General features: G+C 37.8%; 1 protein-coding gene across 2 annotated transcripts; it reads left to right on the top strand.

The window, feature by feature from the left end:
* Positions 1-106: 106 nt before the first annotated feature.
* Positions 107-14,104, top strand: LOC125232145. 2 transcript variants are annotated; one of them, XM_048137775.1, is made up of 14 exons: positions 107-259; positions 338-427; positions 548-910; positions 1,178-1,345; positions 1,493-1,578; positions 1,713-2,207; positions 4,426-4,824; positions 5,009-5,594; positions 7,931-8,267; positions 8,633-8,785; positions 9,153-9,224; positions 9,393-9,820; positions 10,424-10,475; positions 13,068-14,104. In XM_048137775.1, exons 2-14 carry the CDS (start codon positions 386-388, stop codon positions 13,760-13,762), a joined length of 3,876 nt encoding a protein of 1,291 aa, XP_047993732.1. In that variant the 5' UTR covers positions 107-259; positions 338-385; the 3' UTR covers positions 13,763-14,104. The 2 variants fall into 2 exon arrangements, with proteins under 2 accessions (XP_047993732.1, XP_047993733.1); XM_048137776.1 differs by having other exon boundaries at positions 1,178-1,276.
* The last annotated feature ends 13,429 nt before the right edge of the window (positions 14,105-27,533 follow it).

Here is a 27,533-nt window from a genome sequence, read left to right on the forward strand (position 1 = left end):
GAGATTGTTTAAGCTCGCTGTTAAAACACTGCTGTGTTTTGTTTAAGGTGGCACAAAAAAGTAACTGTCAACCATTATTTTGTCATTGGTCGCACCGGGTTCGCATTCAAAGAGTATAATAATAGTATTTCGCATTGGTTCGCAATTTCGCATGTGGTGTTTCTGTTTTGTTTTGATTTTGCTTTGCTAAAAATTTTCCTGTGCACGCTCGAAAATTAAAGCAATGAAACAAGGCCACGATTTATTTCAGTCCGTGTCGGTAGGTATTTTATTGACGTCTTTAGTTTGTTGTTTATGTATTATCTGTATTTCAAAAGTTTATTGCTTACCTTTGCAGATTTCACTTGAGATTTATTTTAATTTCTAAATCCACTCAGTGGTCATCATGTGGGGTGTAACTCTGCTACTATCCGGTGTACCTCAATATGTAAGTTCCTCAATATATTTATTATTAACCAAATGACTTTATAATATAATAAATAACAAGCACACACTCAACTAAGTATAATAAACATGTTTTCAATGGCAATTTAACCATGACTTTTAGGTAACACTTACAGACCTAAGTTACAACTTAGATCGTTTATTCAACACGGACGAGATAGGGACATTCAAGATACGCGACCTGCCGAATCACCCTCAAACCAACAGGCGCCAAATTGCATTGGACTTCAGATCTAGCTTTGATGCCATGGTCGCGCAAGGGAAATTAGAGGGCTACGAATATACGATGGAAGACGGCCGGCCGTACACACTGCGTGCCAAGATCAATAAAACCGAAGAATACATGAGCAAGAATTCTCTGAGTCCACAACACAATCATAGCTGGTATGGAGCAGACTGGCACGCTTCGGCAATGATACCTAATTTGGATGGAGAAATGTACCATAGAGCTAGTGCTAGACTTGATGTAAGAACAGTTTGTTTTCTCTTTGTAGGATTTTAATTAAAAATATTTGTATGCTATGCCATATACACTTTTGCTTTTTAACCAACTTCATAAAAAGGAGGAGGTTCTCAATTTGACTGAATGGTTTTTTTTATTTTATTGTTTATTAATGAAATACAGTAAAATTAGAATCTTGGATAGGATCAGGGTTTGTTATATGGTTATATGCCACATGTTCAAATAATAAAATAAATTCATTTATTCCATATCAAAATACTTTTTTCGCAGGCCCAACTTGAGTTGCTTAAAAAGCAGCAACTAGTTTTAGAGAAAGAGAAAGAAATACTAAGGGAGAAGAGGAGACTGAAGCAGGAGTATGGTAGTATGGTTAGTTCTTTCTGTCAGTATGATGTCCCTTCCTGGTCGTGGATGGAGCAACCTTATCTATGTATTGAGGTAAATAGTCAATTACAAATCATTTGGACAAGGTTCAGGGCTGCAACATCTGCTTGGAAATTGGCATTTCAACTTTACAGCTTGTTTTTTACTGACTTAAACATTTTTTACCGTATTGTAATTTTAAAATATTTGTTGATATTCCAGCATCGATATGATGAAAGTGAAGCATCATCGTCCAAGCGCTCGCGTTCCGGATCGCGAGAACGGCGCTCCGGCTCTTGGCACAGAAGGTCGATATCACGAGAGAGAGCTTGGCTTGGTTCAAGACGCAGATCTTAAGATTTTATTTTCTTATTGTGCTAAAGTAGATTTTGACATTTTTGTTCTCTTGTAATTTTGAGAGAAATTGTATTCATTTTTTCAGATCTAAAGACTGTGAATTTATTTTACCGCAAATTGAATGGCATGATGAAGAGCACCAAAAAAAGTCACATTCTAAAGATACATCGAAATCTAATGAACACCAGACCAGAGACCACCAATCTACTTTAAGAGAGTGTGGAGATGGAGACCCTGTCTCTCGAAAAGAGTCTAGACAGAGGTCGTCAAGAGAGCGCGAGAAACAGAGATCCCATGACCAAAGATCTAGATCCAGAGAGTGGGGTCACAGAGACAGCTCGAAAGGACAAACGAGATGTTATGAAGACTGTTATAGAAACAAAAGATCTTCAGGAGAGGGAAACTACAGAGACTTACGATCTACGTCAAAAGAACGGAGGACATCGAGAGACAGGCGGTCACGATCGAAGGAGTGGTCGTCAAGGTTAGAAGAACGAGGTTATACATATGGGGGTTCAAGAGAAAGAGGTTATAGAAACCAAAGGTCTACATCGAGGGAACGGAATTATAGATTGCAAAGGTTAGCTCGTTATTTTTTATTTTCTTTAGCAAATTTTCTATAAGTAGTTCACTCATAAGTGGGAAGTAAATTCAAATGCAGCTCATAATAGTTTATCATCGTAATTTATAGGAAACGTTCGTACTGAAACGGAAGACTGACTGAAATTTTGTTTTCACACGTTTGTACGTCATTTTAAAAGTTTTGGCTGCTGTTGTGACACTTGTGACAAACATGCAACTTAAAATCGCCCATATCAACGGTTTACCCTTGAATCGCCGACAGACACTTGTTCGAATATTATTTCAAAGACAACGTTTCAAATATTTTCATTTCATCGACAGTTCATATCGTAGAATAATCGATACAAGTAAAATCAAACCGCAGACTTTTATTTCGTAGATAAGTTATTCCGAGTATACTGTATATCGTGGTATTTCGTTTCGTGTTTTTTCATTTCATTTTGTTTTACATTAAATACAATTCATTACGCATAATATTATTTCAATTATGATTTTTTCTAAAATTTGTAAACTGTTTGTTGGTCACAGTTCTAACCTAACCTAAACCTACTTTAAAAAACCGGCCAAGAGCGTGTCGGGCCACGCTCAGTGTAGGGTTCCGTAGTTTTCCGTATTTTTCTCAAAAACTACTAAACCTATCAAGTTCAAAACAATTTTCCTAGAAAGTCTTTATAAAGTTGTACTTTTGTGATTTTTTTCATATTTTTAAACATATGGTTCAAAAGTTAGAGGGGGGGGACGCACTTTTTTTTCCTTTAGGAGCGATTATTTCCGAAAATATTAATATTATCAAAAAACGATCTTAGTAAACCCTTATTCATTTTGAAATACCTATCCAACGATGTATCACACGTTGGGGTTAGAATGAAAAAAATATCAGCCCCCACTTTACATGTAGGGGGGGAGGGGGTACCCTAATAAAACATTTTTTCCATTTTTTATTTTTGCACTTTGTTGGCGTGATTGATATACATATTGGTACCAAATTTCAGTTTTCTAGTGCTTACGGTTACTGAGATTATCCGCGGACGGACGGACGGACGGACGGACAGACAGACATGGCGAAACTATAAGGGTTCCTAGTTGACTACGGAACCCTAAAAAGGTTCGTTGTTGACGTTGTTGTGTAGGGTCGCAGTTCTAACCTAACCTAAACCTACTCTGTAAGCAGTTTGTTTCTGTGTGATCACAGTTCTAACCTAACCTAAACCTACTCTTTAAACTTTTTGTTTTTGTGTGTGGTCACAGTTCTAACCTAACCTAAACCTAATTTAAAAGCCATTATTTGTAGTGTAGGTCGCAGTTCTAACCTAACCTAAACCTACTCGGTAAGCCGTTTGTTTTTGTGTGATCACAGTACTAACCTAACCTATCTGTAAGCTGGTCGTTTTTGTGTGTGGTCACAGTTCTAACCTAACCAAACCTACTTTAAAAGCCGTTCATCGTTTTGTAGCATCGCAGTTCTAACCTAACCTAAACCTACTCTAATCTACTCTAATCTTTGAGTAATTATGTTACGAAGTAATAATTACTCAATGACTCTAATATAGAATTTAAGCCAATGGTCATAGTTTAATTATGGACGTATGTGATCTGCCATGATAAAATAGACAATTTGAAGTTTCCTAGAATAGAAACATCTATAAATGTGTAGTACGACAAATGAGAAAGTTTTGTAATAATACGTCGAATAAATGAATTGCGATGTTTTGTAGTTCTGCTATTTGAAGTATTTTGAAACGAATCAGCGATGAAGAAATATTAGTTGAATAGTATTTTATAATAACTAAGAAAATTTCAAATAAATAGTAGTTGAAACAAAATTACTCGAACTAAACTTTCGATGATTTGTTAAGCTAGGAACACACTACGCGGACGTCCGTCGTGAATCGACCGCGGACGGGAATCTGGACAATGGAAATACATATAACCGTGCAAACTATCGGTCGACGGACGCGGACGTGGCCTTGAGCGCACGGACGTCCGATCGAAATCTGGCTCTCTGGATGTTTTGTTCCGTGCACACTGATAGGTCGCGGTCGCGGTCGTTTTACGACGGACGTCCGCGTAGTATGTTCCTAGCTTTATCGATGAAATGATATTCGATGAAAAGTTTGTCGACGAAACAAGGGTACTTACACCCATAATCACCCATATGAACAGCCAATGGTTGAGTGTCTTTTGTCAATATGTCACATGTAAATTCTTTATTAAAGGTCTAGATCTAAAGAGGTAATGAGATGGTCCAGAGAAAAACGGTCACGTTCAACTGAAAGAAGGTCTCGTTCAAGAGAGCACATACTGAGTTCCCACGAACGGAGACGGTTACGTTCAATAGACCGCATGATGAGTTCTCACGAAGGAAGACGGTCACGTTCTAGAGACCGCATGATCAGTTCTCACGAAAGAAGACGGTCGCGTTCAAAAGACCGCATGATGAGTTCTCACGAAGGAAGACGGTCACGGTCAAGAGAACGCATGAAGAGTTTCCATGAACGACCGATGTACCGTCGATCGAGATCACCACGGCCAATGTCAAGTTCTTGCGAAAGAAGACCAAAACTTCCAGCTATAATGCCAGGCAGCCCCAAACGTCTAAGATCACCAGTCGAAAGGTAAAAAGATATTTTCTAGCATCAGGCACTAATCATTAGGTAATTATTCATAGTGATTATAATTTAGAGAATCTTGAAACTTTACTATCACATTGTTGATGGTTTATTTACACAGACATTTATTTCAAGGAGAGAATAATCAATTCAATAGAGTATAGTCATGAACATGTATTTATTTTTTCAGGGTAACAGTTTCATATGAAGATGATTATATACCAATGGATAAAAATCAAACTCAAAATCAGGGTAAAAAAGAATTTATAAAAGTAGAAAGTGAGAATGATAAAACTGTTCCTAAACCAGTGACATTTGCAGACAACAAAGAAACATGTAACATAATGGAAGATAAAAGTAAAAAACAGAAAACCGAAGAAGAAAAAATGATAGCTAAATTCAATAGTAAAGTCAAAAAGGCTGACATCTTAGACGCTAGAGTTAAAGAATTTAGCAAAGATGTTATGGTCCTACTTATCATATTACTTGAAGAATTGATGAACAAAGATAAGTTTAGATTATCACCCTCTAACAAAGTACTATTGATAAAAAAGTTAGAAACGATAGTGGAAGAAAGAGTGGAACCGCTAGCAAGATCGAAAAAGAGCACAGATGTAGAAGTGCTAAGGTATTATAAGAAGTTATATCCGAGAGAAGTTGATCTAGTGTTGATCAAACAAATGCTGGCTAAGATTCCTAAGTTAAAAATGCTGGAACCTCAATCGACTGCCACTGTAATCAGGAAAGTGGAAGACGAGGAACAGGAACAACAGCAAGTATGTACCTAAAGTACAGTGTTACAGTTTCTAAATTTCATATGAACGCAGGGTTAGAATACCATTCATATTGTATAGTGAAGAGACCTTAAAAAGGCGGGAAACTGTCTTATTTTGTCATTTAAGGCATCGTGATTTCGGATTGCTGCACGCTCGCCAAGGATCACAGATATCATTGTTATTACAATTTTAGGTCATTTTTAAGTACTTAAAAAAATCTCCCCCCACGGTACCTTAATAATTTATTTATTTATTTCATTTATTTGTTGTAGTCATGTACAATAAAATTAGGATGTTACATAATAAGGTACAAGTAAGGCCATGGTCGGGCCCAATCAACTACAGGGACAGAGGTCGCCCAAAAGAACGGTGGGCTGACGATATAGAAAGAACAGCAGGACGTGATTGGAAAACAATAGCAGGAGACCGAAAAGCCTGGCAATTATTGGAGGAGGCCTATACCCAGAATGGGACCTTAGCTTAAATAAAAACTTATATACCTAAAATAACTACATGTAAAAAATGCAATTTTCTGTAAGTTAAGGAAATAAAGGCTTATTATTATTATATTATTATAAGGCCATGACACCCTGGAAGGGCATGCAACAGAAACTTAAAACTAGACTAAAAGCTAAACTTTAGGTATTTTTATACATATAATAACAATTAATTTAATGATTTAACTTTTAATTAATTGAATAAATAATTTTAGTATTTAATGATTTAATTTGATTACATTCAATAAATGCAATTCATTTAATATTCTAATATTATTTGAAAGATTATGGTATGCTATCCAAACTATTGTCATTAAGGAAATCCTTAACCGAGTAATAGCATTTATCAATTAGTAATTTTTTAAATTTGCTTTTAAATAATTCATTTCTAGGTTCTAATTTGATTGTATTAGGAATTTTATTAAATATCAAAATGCATTTATATTGGGGACTATTTTTACACATTTCTAAATTAGTTTTTGGTAAAAGGAGTTTATTCCTGTATTGCGGTCTAGTATTTTCCTTATCTCGTTTTAATACGAATAAATCTGAATTTTCCCGGGCAAAAAGCGCAGCCTGTAATATATAAATGCAGGGTAGGGTTAACAGCCTGTATTGGATAAAGTATGGGCGGCAACTGTTCGGGATCCGGATATTAGCTAGGATACGAACACATTTCTTTTGCATCACGAACAGCTGATCGGCCTCGGTGCTGTCCCCCAAAGCTCCACGGCGTAGCGGAGCCACGCGAACGCATATGAGTAATAGGCTGATAACGCACATTTAAAATTTGTATTTCTTTTTAATACACTAAGTGCATATAGAAAACTAGACATTTTTGTTTTAATTTTTTGGATATGTCCTTTCGAATTAATTCCGGAGTCTATTGTTATGCCTAAAAGGTTGAATTCTGTGACTTCCTCTATATTACACGAATTGCTTTCTAAATTTAACTCAATAGGTTTTTTTTGTGTTTAAATTGTATAATTTTGGTTTTATTCAAATTAATTTCTAAATTGTGGTCACTGAGCCAGTTTTTTACCGTGAAAAAAATATTTTTAAGCTGATTATTACATTCTAAACTATTATTGCATTTAAACAAAAGAGAAACATCATCGGCAAACAACGCAGCTCGTGTTCGTGTCTATGTTTTTTGGCAGGTCGTTTATATACGCCAAGAAAAGGAGACATCCACAAACGCTTCCCTGGGGGATAGAACAGGTTATATTTCGCATGTTTGACGTAACTGTTTTAATAGCTTCGGATTTTTCGTCATAAAATTCTATTTGTACGCATTGCATACGGTTTTGAAGGTATGATTTAAACCAGTTATGAGCGAGACCGCGTATTCCCATGCCATACAGTTTATAAAGTAATATTTCGTGGGATACTTTATCGTACGCTTTCGTCATATCCAACAGAAGCCCTACACTATATGATTTATTGTTTATATGCTCAAAAATGTTTTGCATATATTTATAAACCGCTAGTGACGTTGAATGATATTTTCTGAATCCAAATTGGTTTTTATCTAATATGTTAAATTTTATTATTCATTTTTATTATTCTTCATTTTTCGAAAATCTTTGAAATGGTCGGTAAGAGGGAGGGATTTCAATTAAGAATGATGGTAAATTAGATATTCAAGAAAGCTTCTAATATCTCCACATTAAGGGCCAGTTGGATCAACCACATTTGATAGATACATCATCGTCACGCAGCAAACGTCTATGGAACTTCGCATACAATAAAATTTAATGAACTCTTTAACGGTGACAGAGGTTTTGATGCAACCGGCCCTAAGTATATCAATTTTATATGTTTGGTTTCTGCTTTCAGGGCTATAGAAATGAACTCACGCTTCACGATATGAAAGTACCTTCTAAAAGTGACGAAAATTCACCTACCATAAAACAAGAAATAATTGATTTAGATAGTGGAACATCTTTGCCGACGCTTAAAAAAGAAAAGGTTGAAGATCAACCTATAATAATAGATATTGACAGTGCCGAAAAACCGGTGCCAAGGCTTCCTCAGTTTGTTGTTGTTCTAAAAACCCTTGTTAAACAAATGAACAAAGTGGGGCTTAAGCAACTTTTGCAAAACAATAATCTCACAATTGAAACTTTTAAATTTGCCCTGCGGCGAATTTTGAGACACATGTTGAAGGGACAAGGTGAGTTTCATCAACCCGCTTTATGCAATGTTCTGCCGCCAGAGTGTATCATTTTTAGAAACAGTAAACACACAAAAAACTACATATTATCCCAGTTTATGACATTGTTGTATCAAGGCGGTTGATTTACAGAGGGCCTACCGCGAATCACGTTTGACATGTGGGTTACCTGACACACTTACGTACGAATTTACAAGTGCGACAAAGGGTTAACACGTCTAACATGGTTCGCGGTAGGTATATTTGCAAGTGGCGCCCTCTGTGCAAGTTTTGCGTAATTTCCCCTGTTAACATTAACTTCACTTTACATTAACTAGTTAACCGGAGAGCAGATGCTCTATAGCCGAAAATGTCCTTCTTTACAGGATACCTACCCAGATCGGAGATCATTTCTAAATTCCGTCAAGAACACCCGTTAGAAAACGATACCGAGCTTGTTACAAATATCATCAAAGATATCAATAATGGAAAATATCCCGGATGTATGAACGTAGTGAACCTTATTGAATACGAAAAAGGTAAGATTTGTCGCTAATTACTGTAGGTAATACATGTTTCATTTTATAGGAATTATTAAAAAAAATGTTTTCTTATACATATATTTAGTCATTGATTGTTATTAAAAAACTAGTTTAACCAGTGTAGTGTTTAAATTTTGAGCAATAATGTTCCAATCTGTCACGTGATTTTTGTGACGTGGCATTGTAAATAAACAAAACGGGCGCGATATCGTGAAAGTTAAATCTTACTACCAGCTGAGATACGATTGTGCATGTCAGATAGCAGTCGCTTTCGTAAAAAATAATGCTTGCACTAGGACACTAGTTCACAATTTGGTCAATTCGTAAAAACAGATTTATCAGTACAATAATTGTTTAATTTTAGATAATGATTCTCCAGATGAGGTAGTACTCGTAGAAAAACCGCCTGATGTTGTTACTGTGCCTGATAGTGACGGTAAGTCAAAATTATTATTAACTTTTAACACTAATGTTATTAAATGTGTTTGTATTGTTATCGTTATTAATTTAAGAAAATTTAAATATAATATAATTAAATTAAGAAATTTTCTTTATTCATAATATATAAGTAAAAGTATCTACGTTTATATGTTATTATTTTCAGACGAAGACGATAAGAACAATGTAACTAAACTTGAACGCCGCCCCAGTCCTAACGTACGAACGTTAGATCCAACTGAGCCAAGCCAAATTATAATTCCTGCAAAACCTGGCCAAGACACCACGGGTCAACAAGAAAAGTCAGTTCAAGATATGCCTAAACTAAGTTGTCCAGAAAACCTTAATCCAAACGTATGGACGATAGATTTGACAGAACTTGACCAAGTCACAACTGTTGCAAAACCTGACCAAGCTGTCATCTGCCCAGTCAAAAGTGAAGACAAACCGGCTCAAGATATGTCCAGTGCAGTAATTACTCGGCCAGATAAAGCACCTCCCTGCCATGCTGAACCCATGAAAGACGCAACCAATCTTGCTTGTGCTAAGACTGGCCCTGTAAAAACGAATCCAACCAAGCAACTATTCCGGAAGGTAAACTGCTAACGAGTCTTTTTTCAAGGTATTTTTACCGTAGGAGCGAGAGGGACACTATAGAGTACCTATAGATTTCATAAGAGTGGCGACTTTAAAACAAAGACCTATAGACTTTTCGTTTGTTGCGACATCTATCGTCAAATAGCAGTACTAATGATATTGTTGTCTTTTAGATGTCGACTATGAAATAAAAGGTTTTAGTACGAAAACTGATGCGTGTTGAAAGTAATCTAGAGGTATTCTTACTTGTTTTACAATGGCCATACAAAATATACGAAAAGAGTCATGGCACCTAGACGCAACCGCTGACATATTCTGATAAAGAATTGTAGCGCCAACGGAGTTGTCGTAAATCGTATGGTAGAATCACATTCACATTATAATCTAGGAAATCGTACAAGGGAGATAAAAACTACGTAGGTACACGAATATTAGACGAACTATTACTGTAGTTGTATCCCATTTTCAATGTTCAAATATACTTCTTACTTTAAAAATTGCCCCGGATTTCAAAATACATTTTGATTAGGCTACTTTATTTTTTTCTTACCCAATCCCCTAAACATAAATCAACAATAATCAATATCTCATTATTTCCAGGAAAAGAAAAAGACAGTGACCGCCGTGGACGCAGAATTGCTCAACATTGAAAGTAAATATATAATTGATTATATATTATTTATGGAAAGCAAGATATTGTGCAAAATTCTAACTCGTTACGACATTAAAGACAAAAGAGCTGATTTTTTTCGTAGTGCTGAAATAAGAATTAGATCGAGAGTAAAAACGATCTTGCTTGAACACCCTTATATAAATCGTAGAACGGCCATGAATGTTTATAGACGTAGTAGTCCGTTGCTTCTGGAAAGTTATGTATGAAAATGTTGGCATAATTAATGGAAGATTTTTTTTGATTGGGATATCTACATTACAGGCCGAAGTTATTTTTCATGAACCCTCCCCATCCCTCCCCCCTCTGCGTCACCCCTCTTCCCCCCCTTAAATAGCCGAAAATGCGGTTTTTCGCGATTTCTGACAAAACCGTTGTAGATACAGAAAAAGCGCGTAGGAGAAAAGTAATCCTTGATAAATTTACTACAAATCGTTCATTGACACTTTGGTTCTAGCACTTATAGGTTTCGCGTGATCCATCACGAAAGTTGGTCCTTTACTGCAATTTTCTTTAGTGAATGTTAAGTTTTCTCCCAAATTGCTTACGAAATCTGTTTGATATTACTAAAATATTATAAACTGAAAATGAATTTCAGGGGGAAAAATCACTACCATGGGTGGGACTTGAACTCACGGCTACTGGATTGATACTCCAGGGCTCTACCAACAGCTACCAAAAGCTCATCCCCAGTCATAGATACACTATATAGATCAATGGTACTCCTAGCGACTACTACCGTGAAAATATTACGTCTTAAATAGTTACTGGAATTCCAAGACATATTGGAAATTCCACCCATGGTAGTGATTTTTCCCCCTTAATTTTATTTTAGTCATGAGTTACAATATTTTAGTTATATCAAACAAATTTCGACGATTTCGTATGCATTTTGGGCGAAAACTTAACATTCACTAAAGAAGATTGCAGCAAAGGACCAACTTTCGTGACGGATCACGCGTAAACTATAAGTGCTAGAACCAAAGTGTTAATGAATGATTTGTAGTAAATTTATTAAGGATTACTTCGTTCCTACGCGCTTTTTCTGTATCTTCAACAATTTTGTCAGAAATCGAGAAAAACCGCATTTTCGGCACTTTAAGGGAGGGTAGAGGGGTGACGCAGAGGAGGGAGGAGTGGGGAGGCTTGATGAAAAATAACTTCGGTCTATAACGTACATATTTCAATTTAAAAAAACCTTCCATTAATTATGCCGTAATTTTAGCTAATTTCCCCCTGCTATAGCTTCTCAATACAGAGTTACGATGTATTCATTCATGATGTCTGTGCTGCATTGGGTTTTAGCATTAGCTTGAAAAATTGTGCTTTAAAATAGGGGATCAGACTGGAAGATCGACATCGTTACTTTCTAAAGAGATCCGTCAATTAGGAATGAAAAGCGATACATTTAATACGGAAATGTCCTAATAAGTGAACTACTATAAGACGTGTTCCTGACAACCTGGCTTAGATACCTGTGTTCTATTCTAAGTACCTAAACAAGGTGTTCACCTTATACTTCATCATTTTCACTAGTGACTATAAATTCTAGACAGTGTTGATTTTACGTAATAAAGATTACATGTGTTTACAGTCCGATCCCTTATTTTGACTTCGGCATGCTTCCTGCATATGGGTGAATCAACTTATGCAAACATGCATTTTTCTGGTGTTAACAAGCCCTTTCCTTAATTTGCCACATACAAACATGGACTACATGTACATATATGCTTGCATAATTTTGCATAAAACCAGCGTGACTCAGGGGACCGTAACCATGGCAAGAAAAAGTTGATCCCCCCATATAATTTATTTCCTTCACACCTTTCCTTATTTTTCAATATGCCAAACAATACAATTTACATGCGTACCATCACCAGTCTGGGATCTTATTTTAATTCGCTTTATTTCGCATTACAACCTTTCCACGCGCTTCACAGTTCCATGATCAAGAGCGGGTCCTGGGCATGACTCCCTGTGACCTAAGTTTTCACCTCGGTTAGATTTCACCGCGATTTCATGCGACCCCACAACTGAACTAAAAAGCTGGATCCGCCCTTGTCTAAGGTCGCCGAAAACCTGTATTCTGTATAAACTATATTTTTAAAGTTCTAATTGTGCTGTTCTCAAGCAAATACCAAATTGTCGCTTATGCATAAGGACGCTTTCACACAATCAACAGATCATTGGAAAAACATACAAGCAAATTTCGTCCTTATGGTAAGAGGCCTTTTACTTGAGAACGTCAGCTATAGTCACATAAGTCACGAATAATTAATAGGGAATATTACGCAAAACTGAGTATAGGGTGCGACACTTTCGCATAAGTAGGGTTTTCCATATAGTATTAATATGTGTAAACGAGGACTATCGTCCTTGGTGTAAGTTATTTTATTCTTTAGCGAACGAGCCTTATTTATGCACGCTGACGGCAGACTATTGAAGTAATACTCCCTATTCTTCATTTGTAGTTCTTGCTTGTACACTAGCTGCTGTATTTAGTTTAAATGTAACATTAGATAAGAATAGCGAAAGTCCAAGAATGATAAACAGTGATGCTGATGACAATTTTAGGTCAACAAACTGGACATCTTCCTGAGCCAAGTGACAACACAAATAATCTCACCACATCAAACTCTACAGATACTCATAAAAACAGTCAAAAAATTGAAAAAATGTCTAACGATGACACTAAAGATGTCAATAACAAAACAGAAAACAGCAAGCCATTAATAAAGGATGCAGTACAAGACAACCTCAATACACAAGAAAATAAAGATGAAAATGACAACAATAATCCTAAAGTTACTGCGATTACGATTGTCACATCTTTAAATGATCTGCTTGCCAAATCTACAAATACCAATAATTCAGAAGCACCAGTTCAGGATATTAAAGAAGAATTGGAATACGAGGAAGATAGACTAGATGAATCAGATAGTGGCCCTGTAGTAACATCCATCACTATAAATACTTCAGATGCCGAGTTATTCTCAATAGGCCAAGATGGTCAAAAACAAGTTAATGAAATTAAGAATGAAGAAGAAGACGCTGAAGAAAATTTACTTAACGAGATTGAAAGAGATATTAATAATGATAAGTTTAGCCTAGCAATAAACAAAGACTATGATACTTTGCATAGTATACAACCGGGTCCTCCAAAACAAAACGATAGTGAGATCAATTCAGCATTTACAAATGATAAAACAGATGATGATGATGATGAAACTATAGAGTCTATTGGCAGATTTGTGGCATCTATGTATTAAAATGAGGTAAATAACTTAGCTTTAGTCTTTTGATTGTATATTAATATTCATTCCATATTTGGAATTTGTGATTTTGCCCTAATATAGTATCCGAATCTCTATCAAAACTATATAGTTTTACGAAACCTTACTTTCAATGATTTCTAACTACAACATTTTTATAAAGATTAAAAATCAATAAATATCATTGCTAAAGTGTATACATATACAGGGTGGGCCAGTGATAAATTCACTTTTGTCTCGACCTCCTTTGTCAAAATTACAAAACATTGGCATATAATAATGGTGTCATTTAAAAGAAAAAAAAGTAAATTTTTATTCAAAATGGTGTCTTACACGGGAGAACAGAGAGCGTTTTGCATTCATTGCAGTTTTGCATTCAAGCTTTTTATGAAAACAATCGATCTTATGTGTCTGTTCGTCGGCGTTTTCGACTTGAGTTCGGATTCGGGGTGATATTGCTTGGCCTCCCAGGAGCCCTGACTTAACTCCAGCTGACTTTTTTTTATGGGGTTACTTGAAAAGTAAAGTGTACTCAAATAATCCGGCAACCACAGCAGAATTAAAGGAGAACATTCGCCAAGAAATCCAAGCAATATCTCCGCAACTACTGACGAAAGTCTTTCAAAATTTACAAGCAAGGCTGGAAGAGTGCCGCAACCGCCACGGACGACATCTTGATGATTTAATTTTTAAAACGTAAAATTTATTTATTTGACATACTTTCTAAATATATTGGGTTGGCACAAAAGTAATGAGACACTTGGTTTACGTTTTATATTTTTTATTTATCTTTTTTCTTATGCTAGGTTTTTTACAATATGAGTATAAAAGTAAAATAAAAAAAACACTTATAAAACAATATAAAAACATATAAACATATTATAAAAAACCTAACCTAGGGTGCCGCCAGCAGCGGGGCAGGGCCCAAGCTGCCGGTGGTTAGGGCTGCAGAGAGAGGAACCGTCGAACTATCCGCGCTGTGTCCAGGATCACCGCCTTCTGCATCTGGCCCTTGATCCAGCCACCTAGCGAGAGTCTCTTAAGATGTTGGTCGAGACTCTTCGCTATGAGACCGTTCGCTGAAACGACTATCGGAACAATGATCGTTGATTCAACATCCCACATGGCGGTTATCTCGTGAGCCAAGTCTAGGTACTTACTGGACTTGTCCTTCTCGGCTTTCACGAGATTCTCATCATGGGGGATGGTGATGTCAACGAGCACTGCCCGGCGTTGCAGTCGATCTATTATCACAATGTCAGGCTTATTGGCTACAATAGTCCTGTCAGTGATAATAGATCGATCCCAATAGAGCGTGGCACGACCATTTTCGAGAACTGGCGCAGGTAAGTACTTGTAGTACGGTACTTCGCGGTCCACAAGGCCGTATTGAAGAGCAAGTTGCTGGTGAATGATCCTGGCTACGAGATTATGTCTGTGCAAGTACTCGCCGTTAGCTAGATGAGAACAACCGGAAATGATATGCCTGAGTGACTCTCCGGGACGGCGGCATGCCCGACAAATGTCGACCGTACCGTCCTTCAGGATATATTTCCGGTAGTTGTTCGTCATCATTACTTCGTCCGCAATTGCACAGGCAAAACCCTCGGTTTCTCCGAAGAGGTCCCCGAATCGTAACCAGTTCACCGATGCGAGCAGATCTACATCGGGTCCCGTGAGGGCCTTGTAGAACCGCCCGTGTAGCTGCTTGCTCTCCCATACCGCCTTGCGGTCCGCAGTACTTAGTACCACAGGTTTGCGCCAGTTCTGTTTCGCCAAGGAGAGCGGCGTGAGGTTTACGTCCACTGCCACCACATCACGATGCATCCCACACTCGTTGTTAAGGAAGTAATTCCTGAGATTGTACACCTCACGGTTGTGAAGATCTTTGGCGTTTAGGAAGCCTCGACCTCCGCACTTCCGTGGGATGTACAATCTCATAACAGACGAGCGCGGGTGTAACATACGGTGTGTGGTAAGCAGTGAGCGGACCCTCCGATCCAGGGCGTCCAGTTCAGTCTGGGTCCACCTTAGTATGCCAAAGGAGTATGTGAGTAGAGGCATTACCCAGGCGTTAAAGGCGCGCACTTTGTTGCCTCCTGACAAAAGACTGTTAAGGACTTTTGTGAGCCGACTGAAAAAGCGCTCCTTCACCGACCGTCTAATGCCAACATCCTCAATACCCATACCTCATTATTATTACAATACAAAAAGCTTAGTCGATGATGTAATCACCATTAGCATCTATGACTTCTTGCCAACGATCCGGCAAAGTTTGGATGCCTTTCGCCCAGAACTCTAATGGCTGTGCCTCGAAAAAGTTGTTCAACTCCACCTGTACATCATGGAAATCATTGAATTGTTTACCCCGCAAATGTCGTTTCAGGGCTCTAAACAAATGAAAGTCTGATGGTGCGAGGTCTGGATAATAAGGTGGGTGGGGTATCGTCTCCCAGCCCAAGTTCTGCAGCTGTTGGCGAACGGTAGATGCGACATGAGGTCGAGCGTTATCATGTAGTAAAATTACAGTGGCTCGTCTTCGTCGTTTTTCTTGATAGCAGAAGATAGTTCGGTGAGATGTGTTGAATATTTGTTAGCGTTTACAGTTTCATTGTGTAATAGTTCATGAAACAGCATGCCTTGCGAGTCCCAGAAACAACAAAGCAAAACTTTTAAGCGGTTCTTTTGACTCAGCTTCGGTTGAGTTGGTGGCGTTTCTTCTCGAGGCAGCCAAAAAGCACGACGTGTATCGTTCTCATAATAAATCCATGATTCATCTCCCGTAACCAGATCAGTCAAAAACTCTTTACGTCGGGGTCGCAGCAAAAGTGATTGACAGATGGCGACACGGACTGCACGACTTGCGTCGGTAAGGATGTGCGGTACCCATCGAGCCAAAACTTTTCGATACCCAAACTCATGCAGATGGTATTCCACAGCGTGGTGACTGCAGTTAAGTGCTTCCGCTAATTCACGAGTAGTAGCATCAGGATTCGACTATAGTTCGCGGCGTAAATCGTCATCGTTGAATGCAGGTGGTCGCCCTGAGCGTGACTGACTTTCAAGGCTCCTGTCTCCTGATTTAAAACGGTCAAACCATCTGGACACCGTGGCATGGCTTGTACTTCCAGCGCCCAATGCAGTGTTGATATTCTCAGCCGCAGCCCGCGCACTGTGGCCTAACAAGTACTCGTATAAGTAAAGTGTTCGAACTTGTCGCTCGTCCATTTTATTTCAATCTAACTAAACCAATCACGAGGGCGGCTTTATATACCCTCACATTAGAAGTACCTAGAATGTTCTACAACATACTAGAATATTATCGAAAACAATTAACTTAAGAAAGGAAATGTATAGAGTTTTGTAGAGTGTGTCATTACTTTTGTGCCAACCCAATACTTTTTATTTCAAAACCACAAAAAAATCCAATTATTTCAATTTTCAAAAATGCATTTATCATCGGCCCACCCTGTATTTAGCGCATTTGTAAACTATACACAATGACAAGCAAGAGAGCTAATAACTTTTGTTATCTTATATGTACCGTATGTGCATGACGTTAAACGTTAAACATCTCTTCAAAATATCATTATGAAACATTTTTACAAGTAAATATTTTCATAATACGTTCAAATGTTACTACATTCCCAAAGTAGTATTTTACCTTTTTCTGGCGATGTGCTGACGTGCCATATTTGTTGTTACTAAAGTAGTAACGACGTAGTTTAGTTTATGTAAAAATAACTTAAATTGCATGTTTTTGTCTTTAAGCTATAGTTATACTGTCTATATAGAGTATGTAGTTATAACAGAAACATATCTGCCTGGACTGTGTTGTATGATTAAAAGCCAAGCGATCATACATTATAGTATTAATATACTCTACGCTATTACTTAGTCAATAGTCATGAGACCCTGGTGGGTAGTCTCCTACTAAACAGGGAAACTTTCCAGATCAAAAACCGCGATAGTAGATATTTGTGTTACAATTCCTTTTTTTTACTCTGAAAGAATGTCACCTTTTATCTTTCGTCGCGACATCTATTATCAAATAGCTGTATTGAAAAATCGCTACTTGTTTCTAGATGTCGTTTACGACACTATGAAAATAGCGTGCTGGTAACAATAAATAAACATGTAATGAGGAGGCACACTCAATGACAGATCGCGCCACCCTATATATTAGTCCATTGCACTTGCATTGTACAGATAAATAATTTCATACGTGAGAGCGAGAAGATGATATGTTTTTTCTCTCTCTCACACATATGAATGACAGTGACATGCCTAGACACTTGCACAGGCGCCGCCTGGCGAAATAAAATGTCAGTGTGCCTCCTCATTGCATATAAAAAGTGAGAAATAATATAGTACATTACGATACAAGTGCGTAAAAAAGGAAGTTCGAAACGAGTGGCGATAAATTAAAACACGACCGAAGGGAGTGTTTTAAATCGACACGAGTTTCGATACGCACTTGTATCGTAATGTACTATTATTTTACTGTACACAAAATAAAACGCACATATACATGCGCAATAGGTACACACATACTTGTAACCAAATGTGATGTTAAATGAAAAAAATATGTCTACATTGTCACTTGTCAGTGCTTGTTAAGATGCTAAATGCACTAAAGAAGACTGTTGTGCTAATATTTACACTCATAACTTTACTAGTCATGTAAGTAGGCATAGCATAGGTAAATAGGTATATGTAAGTAGATAGATAAACAGGGCTCGAACCTGTTACTAGATCATCGTGTGTGCAAAATGACGTCATACGTACGAAATGTTCGAGCGGGTAGACAAATAAAGATTGATGTGTAATTGTATAATGTACCTACCAGTGATAGTAGCTCAATGTGTCAAAAACGTTCCATAAACACAGTTTCCTATGGAATATATTAACCAAATAATTTACAGTAAATACAGATACTATTACAAATACAATACAATACAAAAGTGTGTGTGTCTGTTTGTTTGTCCGTCTTTTACGGCAAAACGGAGCGACGAATTGGCGTGATTTTATAAGTGGAGATAGTTGAAAGGATGGAGAGTGACATAGGCTACTTTTTACAGCGCGAGCGAAGCCGCGGGCAAAAGCTAGTGCTTTATAAAGGCATAAAGAAATAGAGGGCTCGATCAGTCTGTAATAAGGATTTGAAAACAAAATTATTGTCCATAAATTATATGATTATTATTATTAAAGCGAGACATTATGTTGATCATCTAACTCAATAATTTATAAGAAAAAAAAAACCGCCTTCCTTTGGGGTTCTGGTGATAAATACTTTCAAATGTTGGATTATGTTATCAATTCGTCTGTATATTTTTTAATGTTTGTTATTCGATATCTCCGTCATTTCTAAACCAATTTTGAAATCTGGATGATTCTGAAGTACTTACAGATGAGAATGATTATCAGACTGGAACTCTAACCAGGGGCGGCTCACTCTTCATCAGCAGTTCCACTGCACCAAATGTCACTGTTCTGGACGTAAGTGCATGCTGTTCTTATAAAAATACCAAAGTCACTATAAGTGTGCCGTTCAGATTTGAGGAGTTCCGTTCTGACCATCATCAGCAGTTCCACTGCACCAAATGTCACTGTTCTGGACGTAAGTGCATGCTGCTCTTATAAAAATACCAAAGTCTCTATAAGTGTGCCGTTCAGATTTGAGGAGTTCCATTCTGACCATCATCAGGAGTTCCACTGCACCAAATGTCACTGTTCCGTACGTAAATGCATGCTGTTCCTTTAAAAACACAAAAATCACCATATGTATGCCTTTCAGATTTGAGAAGTTCCCTCGATTTCTCCAGGATCCCATCATCAGAACTGGGTTCTGAGAAAAATGGGACCAATCTGTATGCATATACATTCAATAAAAAAAAAATATTTCAAAATCGGTCCAGTAACGACGGAGATATCGAGGAACATCCCGTTGGTCCCATTTTTCTTAGAACCCAGTTCTGATGATGGGATCCTGGAGAAATCGAGGGAACTCCTCAAATCTGAAAGGCATATATATGGTGATTTTTGTGTTTTTAAAGGAACAGCATGCATTTAGGTACGGAACAGTGACATTTGGTGCAGTGGAACTGCTGATGATGGCCAGAACGGAACTCTTCAAATCTGAACGGCACGCTTATAGTGACTTTGGTATTTTTATACGAACAGCATGCACTTTCGTCCAGAACAGTGACATTTGGTGCAGTGGAATTTCTGATGATGGTCAGAACCGAACTCCTCAAATCTGAACGGCACGCTTATAGTGACTTTGGTATTTTTATAAGAACAGCATGCACTTTCGTCCAGAACAGTGACATTTGGTGCAGTGGAACTGCTGATGATGGCCAGAACCAAACTCCTCAAATCTGAACGGCACGCTTATAGTGACTTTGGTATTTTTGTAAGAAAAGCATGCATTTAAGTTCAGAACAGTGACATTTATTTAGTTATGTTTGTTAAGCATATTGAGTTTTGAAGTCAAAGTTTGTCAAGCTTCGATTTCTTATAATATAATCGGATTCATGAGGAATTGAGGAAACTCCTCAAACCTTAACGTTATACGTATATTCATTTGTGTTGCCATCTAATAATTAAATCATTAAAAGCAGTTTTAAAAAATACTTACACATTTCTACATAATCCAACATTCGCAAGTAGCTTTCACCAGAACCCGAAAGGCGACGGTTTTTTTTCTTAAAAATTATTTTTGTAATCAAATCACTACCACATGTATAAATTATATAAGTACTGATGAAAGGTTGGATTTTTATTCCAGTGGTTACCACTAATTCGGTTTGGTTAAGTGGTTAAGTTGAGATGGACTTTGTAGTAGTTTCCACTCGTAAAAACTTGATGGTATTAAGGGGAGTAGCCCAAAGATTTACATTGGGCTTTACGAGGTCACTAAAACTATAGCCTGTATCTTTAGGTATTTTTTATATAAATGTGAACAAAATCTACCTTCAAAGGGTTCCTTTAAACCAGTTGAGGGTAAATGAAAAGATTACACGACGAAATAAGGCGGTTAAAAACGGGTTGCTCAGTGACAGATTGCTTGGTTTTGCAGTTGGTTGTATTGTAACTACCAACTACGAAAAATACCAATTATTTGTATACGTTTTTTTAAATACCTAAAACATACCTATCCTGTCAGTAAAAACACAGCCAATTCTGGGATATTCTTGGAGGCTTTTTCATTTTAAATTGCCTTTTTTTAACAAGGTCGCTAAATATTGATGTGAGTAGGTAAATTATTGTTTAAACATTGTTAAATGTGATACTTGCTGTTAATAAAACTATACGTAATTACGTATGTATTTTAAAACGTTTTTATTTTTAATAAATAGTTACCTACATCACACCTCGGACACTGGCGATCAAATATATGAAAGAGGCGCGTTCCTAAGCACACAGTCTATGCTCGTGTAGGTGAACGCGTGCTATGCTTGTATGAGTGAAATATGACAGGTCGACCGTTCGCGTTTTTGACATGCGGTAACTGTAAGGTAACCGAGAGGGCGGCACTTTCACCGGGGAGCGGGAGTGGCCATACTGTACGATAGTACTCTTTATTATACTGTGCCTACAGCTTGGCAAAAAGAGTAGAAATTAAAAAGTGGCGACAATATTGTCCCGTTTTCTCACACATATTGAATTTCAAGGGTCGACAAGTTTTTAACCGGCATTATTTAGTATGAAAATAAAATACTGGTTTTACCGAAATTTAACACAAAAATCACTACTACAAATATACATACCTCGTAGATTGGACGAGTTCTCTCGATTATCACATGATCAGATCCGGGTTTAACAAAAAACTAATGATTGCCCCAGCGGTTCTCCAGCCGAAACAAAAGTGGGCATTTGGGCAACTAAGTCACACAAAATCATCATCTCCTTTCCCGCCGCATCAGACAAAGGTGACTCTATCAATATTATTGTCCGGATAATGGAACACGAAGCAGGTACTTTTAATTTATGTTATGAATAAAGTTTTGTTTGCTAGTGCCATCATATATTCACAACATAATTAAAGGTGGTTTTCCACCGGCAGGGCGTGAATGGGCAGAGCGGGGAGGGAATCGAAATTTTTATGGCAAATTTTCAATTCTCGCCCAGCGCATCTTCGGTGGAAATAGTAAAGATTGACTGGGATGTGCGGGATTTTCATTGAGATATTTATTCGTGTAAAAACCGGCCAAGTGCGAGTTCTACTCGCGTTGTAAGGGTTCCGTACACTACAAGAAGGGCTTAAGCGCCTCCTTTTTAGTAGGAACTTAAGTCATTTTTGCGAATAATCAATATTGAACGAAACGAAACAGAAATAAGTTTATGTGTAATATTCAAACGCGCTCAAACAATTTCAAGAGATTTGATAACTCCTTGCAGCGGCAGTGAGTGAAATTCGTTAGTAAAAATAGATTTTCCTGTAATCTATAGATTGAAAACTATCTCGTGTATTTTTTTGAAAATTTTACGCATAGTAGTTTCGGAGATAAGGGCGGGTGGGGGTTGGGGAATGGTCATTTTTTTGTCTATTTTCTTAAATTAGTTGAAAATCACCTTACTAAAAATTATTAAAAAAATATTTTTGAAATACTTACCTCTTTCATTTGATATGTAACACAATATAGTTCTAGAAACATTGATTTTTAATGTTCACTTTTACCCCTCAAAAGTGACCCCTATAATTAAATATTCTTAATTTAAATTACATATCCGTCTTTGGGTCACAGGTTTACATATGCGTGCCAAATTTCAAGTTAATCGGTTCAGTAGTTTCGGAGAAAATTGGCTGTGACGACGGACAGACAGACACACGAGTGATCCTATAAGCATACGTCTGACTATAGGGGGCAGTTTGAGCGCAAGGTAAGGGTTACAAAAAAATCTTAACTTACACGAGTATTATAATGTACCTAGTATTTGTAACATAGTTAATTCAATTATATGATGTACCTAGTATTTGTAACATAGTTAATTAAATTAGTTACCCGTTATCATTTAATATTCATCTTCAATGTGTAAATACTCTTTGAAATGATGAAACGAAATGAAAATTTGGAAAAAATATTAATAATATATTCCCATAATACACCTTCAAATCCTTCAAATGCACCATGAATGTAAATTAAATCAAATATAACACAGACTATTCAGTCTTATTTTTATTTAAAATTTAAAGTAAAAAAAACACCTAACTACTTAACGTACAACCTTAGAGCCGTGTTTATAAAACTTGACAAACCCAGTTAAGGTGGTTCGCTTTCCACACAAAAACAATATAACTAAATAAAAATTAATTACACAATATAACTAAATAAAAATATGCGCGTCTATCTACTTTAGGATTTTCATAAATTATTGTTTTTTGTATGGAAAGCGTACCACCTTAACTCCTTTGTGTTTTGTTCCTTTCTCACAGCTGCAATTGTCTGAGTGACCGATAAAGCCAAACGAACTTTTTCGCCATTTTGACTTATATTTGTCCAAGTACGTTTATAAATAACGCAGTTAGTTGCTATGATATTTGGAATTTCACATTATAAATAGTAGGTACCAAATACTAAGTACAACTCGAAAGTGAATTGATTGATTTGCGAACCTTACCTATCATTCTGACATGTCACGAAAATGCCCGCTGGAGTCCGACGTATGCCTATAAGGGTTCCGTTTTTCCTTTTTGAGGTACGGAACCCTAAAAATGAACTGTATTGCTTCCAATTTAAAGTATAAATTAACACTGATGGTAGTTTTCCACCGGCAGGGCGAGACGAAAAGTGGCTTAGCGTGGAGAGGAGTGGATTGACGTGGATGTGCGGGACGTGAATTGAAATATTTGTTCGTGTAAGAATTAACCGTATTGCTTCCTATTTAGAGTATAAATTAACTCGAAGGTGGTATTCTACCAGCAGGGCGCGACGAGACATGGCGAGGCGCGGATTGAAGAGGATGTGCGAGACTTGAATTGAGATATTTGTTATGGCCGCTGTACACATGTGGCCAACGGTTCCACCAACCCTTGGTGGCCAAGATAAGAGCCGCTGTTTACACATTGGCGAACCAATCACTTGGCATTGGCTCTTCATGAAAGATGGACGTGGGATGAAAAAGGCTAGGAAATTCTAGGTCATTTAACGTTGTCAGCAAAATTTAATTAAAAAATATTAACCCCGTGGTAAAATTAAATTATTTGAAATATTAACAATTTTTTAGCACGTTTATCTTTTTTAGGCAATACATTAAACATTTGCAAGGTTATTTTATTTCCTAAAATCAAAACTATTATTGGCATAGATAAACTTATTATTTTCGTAAATATTTCACTACTGTCCTCTCTGACGGCTGAAGACAAACTGAATGAAGCGCCAAGATCCTTTGATGTGTGGACAAAAAACCGACACCAATTGGTTGGCCGGCCAGCGCAAGCGCCAACTGCCAACTTACGGCCAAGTAGCCCTCTACACGCTTGGCCAAGGGGGTTTGTGGAACCGTTGGCCATATAGATCAAGCAAACGTATCTACTTAGCGTGTCAAATGAACTCAGTGAAATCCACTGAGTTGTCCGTCTTTAATCGCAGCTTGCAGCTTTCGGGCGTCAATTTTTGTAAGTTGAAGTCAAACAAAACATAAAAAATGCCTCGTTACGTGATATTCAATTGCAACAACACAAAAATTATGAACAATCAAGAGCCTGAGACATATTTAAAATTACAGGCAAGAAACAACTTCAGTACAAAATTTGACACGCTCGGCCCCTATACAAATATATGAACTTGTTTCTTCTATGTAAATAAAGTTCTGTGGTTGGCCATATGTGTACAGCGGCCATTAGTGTAAAAATTTACCGTATTGCTTTCGACATACGGCATCGTATGAAACCTACAATCTACGGCAGGCACGCGCAAGCTCGCGATGGCTATTAATGCCAAGTTTTAGTGGAAAAGGGTCCGGGCGACTTCAATTCCCTGTCCGCTCTCTACCCATTCACGCCATGCCGGTGGAAAACCACCTTTATTCTCACTTTTAAAGCCATTGACCTTTATTCTCACTTTTAAAGCCATTTTAAGTACTTGTGATACAAGATATTGTAAAGTACCAACTCTTGCTATACCCTTTTCAGGGTCCATATAATATGTACCTATTGTAAAATTATATGGTATGCAAATATAGTATAGTCCTCCACATCGATTTCGATGACGGCGACCTGAGCAATTATATTTCCTCGCTTCATTGTTCGATATAATTATTAAGTTTACATTATTGTAGTTTATTTAATCTACTGGCAACATATTGCACGCTTATTTTAGAGATTTATAAAAAATAAGTATTTCAATTGCCTCTAAACCTTCCCCCCCCCCCCCCACCCGCAGGTCGGTGTCAACCGGCGGTGGCATCCTCATTATTTTTTCGTGCACGGCAACAGACGCACGCGTCCACTGCACTATCTTTTGATACTAAGTTTATCTTGGTCGTTGGCAATGCCAAAGCGTAAAACGCACTAACCAAGAAAAACAGTGGACTAGTATTTTTATCATCATCTACGGATGATCACACAACGCGTACTTTTAACAAGACGCGAGCCTGGGGGTTGACCGTGAGTCAACACGAAGGCATAACTCATGTAAGACATGGTGATTCTATTACGAACACATGTTGATATGAACATTAGTTACTGAATGTTATCCGCGAGATAACACTAAGTAAGATGCGCATTCGCGCATATGGGTGAAATCTACACTGAGAGAAATTTGCATTGTGAATTTAACAAGTTCGACTTGTTGCGGTTTATCCGTTTGAATCGGCCAAACGTATGTTTAAAACAACATGTGTCAGGTTGTTTTTATAAAATCGACTTGTTGATGCAAATATATTGCCGATTCAAATGACAAGTAGCTTGTTGTTTGAACCATCTAAGAGCACGTAGGTGCTATTTTAACCAAAAAATTTGTTGAACGAACATGAAACTGGTTGTATTTTCTCTCAGTGTACCCACAATTTTGGTACTATTTTTATTTTAGTTTTTATAAAACTAAATTATGGCTTGGTTTTTGTTCTGTTCAGAAAGCATCGTAGCTTTCTCGAACAAGAAGTCACGGAGACCGAAATGGTACATTCCGGACAACCAACTCGATTACCAGGACTCGAATTCTCCATACATCGAGAATGTTCCGGAGATCTTACCTGAAGACGCAACACCCTGCGGGTACGGCGCCAGGCTCAACTCCTGAAATTTCAGCTCTAAAAGTACCTGATTTGGACCCAGACCTGGTTACCGTGTTTAGGTGAGGCTATATACCGACCATACACCCATATTTGGGGAAAAATTCACGGTAACTTAGCCTCCCTTTGGTTATCATTAGTCCGCAAAAGTTTACCAAAGATTTGAAGGATAAGATATTAAAAGAATACCTTATCTCCGAAAATTTTACGCTTTTTTAAGCATTTAGATGCTTCATGCAGAAATTTCTGCGGCCATTACAGCCATGCTGTTTGTGGCAGCTGCCAGTTGGGTGTAGGCATTACAGCCATAAACCGAGCTACTACTATTCTATTGACGTCTGATGATATATAAGATCACTGCTACCAAGCTGTTAAGCGACAGTTGTCGCATCTTATCAGACTTGCATTATTGCAAAACCCAAGCACGTACAAGGCTTGTCACACCCAGGTTATAAAAACCCTTCTTGACCATAATTCAAGATGCGGGCGATTTACTCTATGGAAGTAAACTCCCGGAAAAAATAAAAGCCTCAAAAGTAATTGAGAAACAATGGCTACAGATAAAAAAGTCTGTATATTCGGGAAAGAGCAACACGGCTCCATCAACTTCGACAACAACGTCGGCGCGCAAGACAAGCAAGACTCGGTCACAATTTTGGCAGTATAATTGACCGGTCGTGTTGTACGTATACACGTAGGAGCATCGTAGGAGGTCTTAGGTCTTTCCTTGCGTAATTGGCGTTGTAAGTCTTACGTCGCGAGGCGGTTTTCCTCAAACGACTTAACGGATTCAAAGATGGTAGATCGCCAAGATGACCGGTTAGCAGCGAGTTCCTCCCAACGTGTAGGATCAATAGCACACGCATTCAGGTGACGCTTCAGCACGTCCTTATAACGAAGATGCTGACCGCCGTGCTTCCGCTCACCTTCTGCTAATTCTGAGTAGAATATAGCTTTAGGTAAGCGGCGATCATCCATTCGGAGGACATGCCCACACCACCTGAGTTGACGCTGCATCAGTAGCGCTTCCATTCCAAATATCCCGGAACGACGTAGAACCTCAGTATTCGGAATCCGGAACTATTGAACTACTAAGTATGTATGCGTCAAAGCTATGTTCAAGCTTATATTTTTCAAATTGGCGCGATTTGCTATTGGCAAATGGTTGCGTTTTAATTTGGACGCGTTTCATTGTCTATGTTTAAAAAAATTTAAGTTTGTTTAAGCTCATCCTTAAAACGCCATTTTAAAGGGAAGTAATCTAGTTGTCTGTCTTAGGGCCCGCGCACACGGGCAACTATTGCCGGCGACTTTTTTGTCGCGACCATGGCTTAGGGCCCCCACAGACGTGAGACAAAACTGTTTTGTCTCCGTCGCTCGGTCTATGGGCTAGTATGAAGGTGCGCACTGCGCACACGAGGCGACGCAACTTTTCATACAAATACGAAAGTCGCCGAGCAACTGTTGCCTCCGTGTGCGCGGGGCCTAAACTGTCAATGTCATTTTAGAAACGGTTGTGTACCCGCCGCCG

The sequence above is a fragment of the Leguminivora glycinivorella genome, chromosome 12, assembly GCF_023078275.1.
Source record: "Leguminivora glycinivorella isolate SPB_JAAS2020 chromosome 12, LegGlyc_1.1, whole genome shotgun sequence".
In the NCBI taxonomy this organism is placed as follows: Eukaryota; Metazoa; Arthropoda; class Insecta; order Lepidoptera; family Tortricidae; genus Leguminivora; species Leguminivora glycinivorella.

What these genes read in the sequence shown, in the direction of transcription:
- LOC125232145 (XM_048137775.1), top strand. Translation starts at nt 386, where the DNA reads ATGTGGGGTGTAACTCTGCTACTATCCGGTGTACCTCAATAT. An exon ending in ACACATGTTGAAGGGACAAG is followed by an intron (nt 8,268 to 8,632) that starts GTGAGTTTCATC and finishes CCTTCTTTACAG; the next exon opens with GATACCTACCCAGATCGGAG. An exon ending in CCTTATTGAATACGAAAAAG is followed by an intron (nt 8,786 to 9,152) that starts GTAAGATTTGTC and finishes GTTTAATTTTAG; the next exon opens with ATAATGATTCTCCAGATGAG.